The sequence below is a fragment of the Ictalurus furcatus genome, chromosome 11 (genome assembly GCF_023375685.1).
Source record: "Ictalurus furcatus strain D&B chromosome 11, Billie_1.0, whole genome shotgun sequence".
NCBI lineage: Eukaryota > Metazoa > Chordata > Actinopteri > Siluriformes > Ictaluridae > Ictalurus > Ictalurus furcatus.
In genome coordinates, this window is record NC_071265.1 from 3,602,764 (window position 1) to 3,612,726 (window position 9,963).

Here is a 9,963-nt window from a genome sequence, read left to right on the forward strand (position 1 = left end):
TACCCCTGTACAGATAGGTGTAGAAATGATACCCCTGTACAGATAGGTGTAGCTCTCGCGAATTTTTACTATAACGATACTAATAATAAACATCTGGTTAATTATTAATGTTAATAATGCAAATGGTACTCCATTCTTTTTATTATTATTATTCATTTTATAAAGAATAAAAAAAGATCCTTAAGTTTCCTTAAATATCTTGACGAAATCCTTAAAGAAAGTCCGTGTACTGAGATGCTTTCATCTTTAAACATAACTAACTTTTTCATTTCAAATGTAAACATGTTAATGTCTGTTTACAACTGTACTTTCTGTGTCCCTGACGTGTCGATCTGCTGTAAGATGTCTTATGCTCTATTTATATATTGTTGTTGTTGTTGTTGTTGTTGTTTTTGGTGTAATTGTAAGTCATTTCTTTGCCATGCTTATGTAACTGTTGTTCATCTTCATGTATTAATAAATAAATAAAAAAAAGGTGTAGAACTCGCGAGAGTCTTATTCTTTATTATGGACTGCGCTTTATTTATTCATTCACCTTTTTTTTGCGCCAGATTTTTGAAGCACGAGCTTCTTCCGCAAAGCCAGTAAACTAAACGCAGTGAAGCTGCAAAGGGATGCGTCTCCACGCGCGCGCGCGGCGACGCGTCCTGTTCTGCCTGTGTGACGTCATATTCGAAAAACGTCCGATGTTCTGAATCTTTTTTCTACTTCAAACCCATTCCATCTCATAGTTCTTCAAACTCGCCGAGAGACTACATGAATCTTGCCAGAGAATGATCTGCCCAGAGAATCATCATGGCAGAGAAACTGAAAGGTATGTAAAGGCCCTATACCTGTACACTGGACTGGTTCTGATGAACAGATGAGATTATTATAAATAAATATATAGATTTGGATCAATATAGGCTAAAACTAAAGGCTGAAAGGTCTACATGACTGGGTGAAATATAACATTTTGATTATAGACAACAAAAAGTACTGAAACTATCTCCTACAACCGTCAATGAAATGAATCCATCCGTCCATCTTCTGTACCGCTTGTCCTTCAGGGTCGTGGGGAACCTGGAGCCTCTCCCAAGGAGCATCGGGCACAAACCATAAAAAAAATAACACCATAAAAAAAGACATCATTTTAAATTTTCCATAGTTTTACAATACTTTGAAGACCACGCCGGCATTAGTGCTATTGAGAAACCCTAGTCCGTTTATATCTTTGATAAAGGAATGCATGATGTTGGAACACACACACACACACACACACACACACACACACACACACACAAGGTGCTCAAGGTGTACGTGCTGTTCCAATATCTGTTGCAGCAATAAGATGCACAAGGACGACTTGATTCAGTTTATCCAGAGGAAATCTCAGGAGTGTCTGCTCCATGTTGATGAACCTAACCAAAGGGAATCCTATTTCTTCTGGAACATTATGGACTTGTTCTGTAAACACGATGGAGTAAGTGTTAGAACTCCTTACGTGCTGCAAGTGATAGTTCAAGCAGCAATGTTTAACACTAAAAGTATCCCGAGCAAATGTTCTATGAATTAAGCACTAAGTGCATGAATGTATAAATATACTCAGGGTTAACAAGCAAGTTGAAGATATTTCTTTTTACAGAACGCAACGATGTCAGAAGTGGCTATAGTCCTCTTCACGGGCTACAGATTTTTAAAGAAAACGGCATCTAAGGTTAGTATATCAACACATCACCACCACCATGTTGTGAATTACGATTCGTTGATTTTTCGTCAATAACGTCGTGATTTCTGCTACAGCTCAGAGGTTTTCAGAATCAGGAGGACTGGTGCCTTCCTCTGGCAAGACTTTTATGTGCTGCTGTGCCAGACGATGAGCACAGGAAAGCTGTGATTGACATGGGAGATGATCTTGGTATGGATAAGCTCCAGAGTAACACTATTTTTCTGGAATTAACAGTTGGTTAACTTTATCACCTCACGTGTGTGTTTTATCTTTCATCTACAGCCTCCAAAGGACTGACTTATGCAGCGCATCTCTGCTATTTGGTGGCACGTAAGGAATCCGGCTTTGATCTGATTGGATGCGAGAGGTATGGGTTAGGGTTAGGTTTAGGGTTAGTAAATAATCCCACGCATATATGCATGCATGTGATTATTTTTTTCCTTACTTGCTACTGACATTATTCTCTTTGCATCAGCTTTCCAGACAGATTATCAGCCTTGACTGAAGCCATCGAGCGAACAGAGGTTTATGAATACGTGATGGGCCTGAACTCACGGTTCACAGAGTCAGACCTCCAGGTTGGGTTTCCACTTTTTCACTTTTTCATGTCATATTTACTGTGGAATCACTGCACCCAAAATGAACGCCTCTATGTGTCTTAGGAGTTGAAGTTCCTTGACGCCAGCAAGCTATTCGAGTCTGGACTTTCTGCTCAAGCCCTCGATTACTGCGAGACCATTGCTAAAGTAGTCACCCCCTTCCCAGACAGCATCGCAAACACCTCGTTGGACCTAATTATAAGCGTAAGTAAGATGATTCGTATTCGTGAAATGATCAGCAGGTTTTACATGCAAAGGATTGTTTTCATCGGCAATTTTCCTTTCTAGCGGTCTAAGAAATTGCATGACGGGAAGGGAGAAGAACCTGAATGGTTGCTAAATATTCAGCTGCTGCACGAAGAAGAAGCAGATCTTTCAGATTCTTATATTGATCAAGAACAGCGCACTGAGACGCCACCTTCTCTTGAAGTGCCCGCTGCCGAAGAGGGTAAGTCAGAACACACCATTTGCACAAAAACTAGTTAACTCATAAGCCAGTAAAAATGAATTGTGTGGAGATTGAGGAAGCAAGAAAGGGACAGAGAGACATGGTGTGTGTTTTGGGGGGTGCTCGGCATGGTACATTCAAGAGCACAACTATGTAAGCACAAAAATATACTGAAATCTAGTTTTATCAGATAAAGAATATAGCTTTGTCAGCAGAGGTCTGTAGATTCTTTATTTATTTATTTATTTATTTATTTATTTTAAATGGTCCAGATGCACATAAACATCTAATAAGCCTGATTTACTGTACAAAAATATATTTAATAGTGAGTTAAAAGCTTGCTATTAAAATCCATATTTACATGCAGCCTATGTTAGTCTTTGAGTAAGTAAAGCTTAGATCAGAGCTTACTGTAGGTAGCTGCAAAGATGACTTTGGATTGAACTGGAACATTGCATAGTATTAATGTATATTAAATCTACTTACATAATAATCATAATAACAATAATATTAATAATAATAAGGTCACTGTATTATAATTGTTATTAACAAAACACATCTCATTCATTACAGGTTACTCCGATAGAGCACAAGAGCACAAGGCTTTTTTAACAGAGGAGGTTATTTCACGGTACTATATAGGAGAGCTACTGGGGGAAGGAGGCGGCGGTGCTGTGTATGCAGGAGTTCGCAAAGCAGATAACACCGAGGTAATATGTCTGCACATATACAGTTAATTACCATTAATCATAATTAAGTCTGGGATGTTGTCATGATTCCCCCTTGAAGCAGCATGCTCTAAGCGCGAATGTGCGAGCACCTGCTTTTCCAATGTTGACAGCAGTGAGATTTCAACATGTGCTTTTGTTATTGTTTATGTCATGTTTCCTACCCGTCCTGTCATTGGTTGTCATGTCACGTGTGTCCGGATTACCCTCAGCTGTTAGCAGTTGCGAGGGTAATCATGTCAGCATATATACCGCATGCCTCGCAACACTCAATGCGGAATATTAGACTAGAACAGAGTAGATGTGTTTAATGCGTTCCATAGCCATAGCCATAGCCATAGCCATAGCCAGTTTCATGTTTAGGCTCATTAGTTTAGTTTACTGGTTTCTCCGCTACCAGTCCCTCGCTGTATGCCACGTTTCATGTTTTGTTTATCGACCCTGTTTTCCGTGCCACGACCTTGATCTCTGCCTTGCCCAAGTTAATCCCTGTTTGCCGATCGTCTGACCTTGCATGTTTTGGATTACGTTTTGGATTACGCGGATTTGTCTGCCTGTCTTTCTTTAAATAAAACTCTCCTTCGAACTGCGATGGCATCCGCCTTATCTTCCTCTCCGTCACAAGACGTGACAGATGTGAATTACCTGATGGGATTTATGTACAGTTGTGATCAAAATGATTCAACCCCCGACTGCAGTCACTAGAAGGTTGAATACCTTAAATTCCACCAAGGTTTGGTTGCAGAAGAAGTCCTGGAAAATTCTTCAGGGCCATCACAGTCATCTAACATGAACTCCATGGAAAATCTCCGGTGGGATTTGAAGAAGATGGTTGCAGCATGAAAAACCCAAGAATATTACTGAACTGGAGGCCATTGCTTTGAACTATTTCAACTGCTTTTGTTTGATTTGTTCATCGCAAACAGCTGGAAGTCTGTACATTTCAACAACAAACCTGATTTGCAATGGGGTTGAATCATTTTGATTGCAACTGTATTATTGTTTGATTAATGAATGTTTTTTTTTTTTGCATGCCAGTTTTTAATGCAGGACTGGACTGAAAAAGGAAAGTTTCCTTAAAGCCTCAGTTTGCTGACTGTTAATATAGTGAGTGTAGGATTGTATTAATAATACAATCTAGCAAAATGATCGTTTTTTTAGAACTTATCATTTTTTTTTGTATCTGTCAACAGGTTGCTGTTAAATTTATCATCAGAGATGAGTACCATGGAATGATGACCACTGTAAGTATTTTAAGTCTGCGATTCAGAGAATCAATACAGTGCAAATAACAACCACGTTATAGACCAGATATTAACTACAATTGTGTGTCCATTTGCTCAAACCTGCTCATTTAGACCACAGCAATTCTTCTCCCAATCATTTTCCAAATTCACATTTTATAAGCTATAATTTAGAATATATATATGTAAATGAAAGATTGCTGAAGCCTTTCTATCTCGGCTATTTATAGATTCAATGTATTTACTCCGAACTCATGCTAACTATGTCTGTTCTAATTTTAGCCCGACAACACATCGCTCCCTACAGAGGTGTTATTGATGCAGATATTGTCCAAGCCGATTCCCAATCCGAATGTGCTGGTGCTGCTGGAATGGTTTGAGATACCCGATTTCTTTGTCTTGATCCTGGAGCGACCCAGTCCCTGCATGGACCTCCAACAATTCTGTGATACTCTTCACAATGGTAAACTGTCTGAACCCCTGGCTCGAGACATCATGCTACAGTTGGTTAAGGCTGCTCTTCACTGCTATGACTGTGGAGTTTATCATACTGACATCAAGACTGCGAATGTCCTCATCAACACCGAGACGCTACAAATTAAGTTGATAGATTTCGGCAGTGGCTTTTTGCTTAAGGACACCCCTTGCAGGGAATGCCCAGGTAAGTCCATAATACTATGGGATAGAACGTAAGAGAATGCAGTGGAGAACCAGGTTTGTGATGGTGCTGATGGTTGTTGCTCGTTCTTGTACACTCAGGCAGTATGAACTACTTCCCTCCTGAGTGGTTACAACATAGAGAGCACTTTCCTCAACCTGCTACTGTCTGGACTCTGGGCATAATCCTTTATGAGCTAATGCATGGAGACCTACCCTTTCAGTCAGCTGATGAGATTACTAAAGGATGCCTACACTTCACTCCTGGTGTGTCTGGAGGTGAGAAAATGCAGAAGCATCACATTTAGACCTGTATAATAAAACCTAAATCTTGCATAGCATAATGGCTTTAAACATAACTAACTTTGTTAAATAACATTTTTTTCTGTAAAAAATATTGCAGTTGAGGGAAAAGAGAAAGTTGCAAGCAGAAATTTTAGATGATGACAATTTTTTATCTCTCTGTCCTCTTCTATCTCATCACCGAATACACAGATTGCTGCGAGCTGATATCATGGTGCCTGCAGCAAGACCCTAATTCTCGGCCAAATTTCAGGGAAATCGTTAAGCACAGGTGGTTTACAGCAGGACAGAGCAATTTCGAGGTGAGCTGGCAAGAACAGAATAAACCTAATTCAAATCAGTTAAGATATAATATAATAGTCTAGATTACATGGGTTGTACTCAATCAACATTAAGCCCTGTAAAAGAGAATGTAATGTAAGATTATGTAAATTATACCAAGAACACTCAATTACATGAAAGGAAAAATATCAAATAAGAAAATACTCATTATTTTCTATCCTAGTGTAATGTCTATTTTAATGTCTAACTGAATTCTTTTCTTTTTAATTTACAGAGCTTTCCTGTCCTTGGAGGTCTGATAACACCGCTATTACAATTTTTGTACAGTTACATAGAATAGATCTATATAAAAAAAACAACAACAATAACTTTAATAAATTTTACATCATTAATAAGTTTGAACAAAATTGTTGTTTTGAATTTAAACATTGACATGCTTATAAATGGCTTATAAATGGAATATAAAGACAAACAAATTAAGAAAGGAAGGAAGGAAGTAAATTTTATTTATATAGCACGTTTCACACAGCAAAGCTGACCAAAGTGCTGAACAGAGTAAGGAAAGTAAAAATAGAAAACAGAATAAAACCAAATAAAAATAGACAATAGTAAAAATTAGATTAAAACGCCTGGGAGAAGAGATATGTTTTAAGTCTCTTTTTAAAAGTGGTAATAGAAGGTGCAAGGCGGATGTCCAGTGGCAATTGATTCCATAAACGAGGGGCAGCAACTAAAAAAGCTCTATCCCCCTTTGTTTTTAACCGGGAATAAGGGTCATGCAAAAGAAACCTATCAGAAGATCTTAGAAGTCTGTTCGATGAATGTGGTGTAAGAAGATCTTTGAGATAGGAAGGAGCTTCATCATTAAGAGTTTTAAAAACAAACATCAGAATCTCAAACTGAATCCTAAAATGGACCGGGAGCCAATGGAGCGATGCTAAAATTGGGGTGACACGATCATATTTCTTTGCCCTAGTCAACAGCCTTGCAGCTGCATTCTGAACCATCTGGAGACGAGCCAGAGATGACTGAGGAAGACCCAAGTATAATGAATTACAATAATCTAAGCACGAAATGATAAAAGCATGAATAACCATCTCCAAATCTTGGAAAGACAAAAATGTTTTAAGTTTAGAAATAATCCGTAGTTGATAAAAACTATTCTTAACGACCAAATTTATTTGCTTGGTTAAGCATAATTCTGAATCCAGAATGATGCCAAGGTTCCTAACCTGAGAAGTAATTGAGGGGAAATGGTTACGAAGCTCATTAATGAGACCGTCTCTCAATCTCAGGGGGCCAAAAACAATTATTTCGGTTTTGTCTTCATTAAGTTGGAGGAAATTATTTGTTAACCATTTTTTAATGTCGTCCGGACATTCCAACAATGGCTGAATGGAGTCACCAGCTTTCAATGGAATGTACAACTGGGTATCATCAGCATATTACTGAAAAGAGACATTGTGTGCCCTAATAATATTCCCCAACGGACGCATATATAAGTTAAAAAGAAGTGGGCCCAGAATGGAGCCTTGAGGTACACCACTAATAATAGGAGCGGAAGATGAGGAGAAATTACCCAACGCTACCGAGAAGGACCTGTCCTTAAGATATGAGCTGATCCATTGTAGGGTGGTACCCTTGATACCAAACAGATGCTCTAAGCACCAAAGAAGTATGTTATGGTCTACAGTATCAATGACAGCTGTAAGATCCAGTAGCATCAACACAGTATTTTTTTTCAGCATCCACTACCAGTAAAATGTCATTGGGCACTTTTAACCAAGCAGACTCCGTGCTATGATAAGCAGTGAAACCAGATTGTAAAGGTTCCAATAGCATAGCTGAATTTAGAAACAGGAGCAATTGTGACTGCACAACTTTCTCTAACAGCTTTGACAGAAATTATAGCTTAGAGATAGGCCGATAATTATTAAAGCAATCTTCATCCAAACCCTGTTTCTTAAGCAAAGGTTGAAAGGTTGAAGCATGCTTAAAACAATTCGGGACCACCCCAGCATCCAAAGATGAATTTATCAACACCTGGATACTGGGGCCAATTTCAGAAAGAGTTGCTTTCATAATCACAGAGGGAACAACATCAAGTGTAGTGGCTGTTATTTGCATCTGGTTAACCAGATCACACAGTTCCTTTAGAGAAACATGTTGAAATTGATCAAAGGAAACCGGTAAAGCCAGCGAATTCAGGGACAGGTCTGAGAACTGCGAAGTGAAGTAAGAACGAATGGTAATTACTTCATCAGCAAAAAACTTTAAAAACTTCTCACAAAGTTCAGCCGAGGGTTCCCCATGGAATTGGCAACTCGGATTAATAATTGATTAAGGACTCAACACCGAACAGCTGGACAAAATCAGGAAACACGCTTATGCAAGTAAAGATTTATAATTTCACCATCTGGCTTCACCCAGAAGAGGATGGGTTCCCTTTTGGCTGCGTTTACACTACAGGCCTTGATGCCCAATTCCCATTTGTTGACTATATCTGATTTTTTTGACGACCCGCTTACATCTACTTTTAAAAGTGACCCAGGAAAAAAGGAAGAGAGCCCTTGTTGAGAGTTGTGTTTTCGCGGTTGGGGTCCACCCGAGTTGATGTCATTCGCCACTGTCGCTTTGTCAATGACGCACGACTCACATCGACAGGAGAATATCTGATCTGTCCGCTTACACGGCAGACGCAAATGCACGTATCCGATTTATATCAGATTTATTTCCACATATGAACGAGGCCTGAAACGGATCTGAAAATATCGGAATCCATGTGCTTTTTTCCTGCATACGCGTTCATGGGTCAGATCCTATATGTGCCACATGGGAGGAAAAAATCGGAATTGGGATTCACCTGAACCATGTAGTGTAAATACGGCCTTTGAGTCTGGTTCCTCTCAAGGTTTCTTTCTGATGTAGTCTCAGGGAGTTTTTCCTTGCCACTGGCTTGCTCAAAAGGGATTTAAAGTTATATACGCATATGCTTAGTGACAGGATAATGACAGGACATGGAGGAAAATCCGAACAAAACATGAGAACAGCGCTCGTCGCACTGAGAGACATGCTGCATGCATGCAAGAGGAGGGAAAACTGTCATTTATAAATGTTGTTAATTGTCAGATTGTTAATATGTTTGTAGCTACTAATCTTGTATTAATGAGAATTATTTTACAATATAATAAACAAACAAACAAACAAACAAGTAGGTATGTAAATACAAACAAACATGAATAAATAAATAGGTAAGCAAGTAAATACATACATAAATAAAAACAAACAAATAAAGAAGTAAATAAATGAATAATACATAAAGAAACACCCAATAAATAAATAAACAAACAAACAAACAAACAAACAAATGGGTACATAAATAAAAACAAACAATTAAACATAAATAAATAAATAGATAAGTAAGTAAATGCATACATAAATAAAAACAAACAAGGAAAGAAATCTGGTCTCATGGAAGACCATCGTGTTCATGCCATGTTGCTGCAAAAGGCATACAGTGGGGGAAATAAGTATTGAACACGTCAACATTTTTTTCAGTAAATATATTTCCAATGAGGTTATTCAAATGAAATTTTCACCAGACATCAGTATTAACTCAAGAAATCTGGAAATATAAAGAATTCACAACATTAAAGTCCATAAATAAAGTTATGTGTAATAAAACAGAACGACACGGGAAAAAAGTACTGAACACATTAACTGAAATTTATTTAATACTTGGAGAGGCCTTTGTTTGTAACGACGGCTTCAAGACGCTTGCTCTATGAAGAAATTCTCTGTGACATGGATTGCTTGTGAGATTCTGGTGTAGGTGCCAGTTTGAGTAGTTCAGGAACTGGGATTTTCACACACAGCAGTCTCTGGAGTTCACACAAGATGTTGCAGAAAACAAAAAACATCTAGTGAGCGAGAGGTCAGGGGAGAATGTTCAGGCCGGTTCGAACTGACAGGAAAGATACGGTGACTCAAATAA

The 9,963-nt window shown here is 38.4% G+C and overlaps 1 protein-coding gene across 1 annotated transcript; it reads left to right on the forward strand.

Moving 5' to 3' along the window:
* Positions 1 to 711: 711 nt before the first annotated feature.
* Positions 712 to 6,391, forward strand: LOC128614845 (probable serine/threonine-protein kinase DDB_G0280133). Its single transcript, XM_053636480.1, has 14 exons — positions 712 to 814; positions 1,324 to 1,462; positions 1,625 to 1,696; positions 1,783 to 1,897; positions 1,991 to 2,075; positions 2,184 to 2,286; positions 2,371 to 2,511; positions 2,596 to 2,755; positions 3,329 to 3,465; positions 4,677 to 4,727; positions 5,010 to 5,388; positions 5,487 to 5,663; positions 5,880 to 5,989; positions 6,244 to 6,391. Exons 1-14 carry the CDS (start codon positions 774 to 776, stop codon positions 6,307 to 6,309), a joined length of 1,776 nt encoding a protein of 591 aa, XP_053492455.1. The 5' UTR covers positions 712 to 773; the 3' UTR covers positions 6,310 to 6,391.
* The last annotated feature ends 3,572 nt before the right edge of the window (positions 6,392 to 9,963 follow it).

Excerpts from the sequence above, each read along its gene's own strand:
- LOC128614845 (XM_053636480.1), top strand. The coding sequence starts at position 774 with ATGATCTGCCCAGAGAATCATCATGGCAGAGAAACTGAAAG. Across the intron at positions 1,463-1,624 it reads TGTTCTGTAAACACGATGGA|AACGCAACGATGTCAGAAGT; the intron begins GTAAGTGTTAGA and ends TTCTTTTTACAG. Across the intron at positions 2,076-2,183 it reads GATCTGATTGGATGCGAGAG|CTTTCCAGACAGATTATCAG; the intron begins GTATGGGTTAGG and ends TCTTTGCATCAG.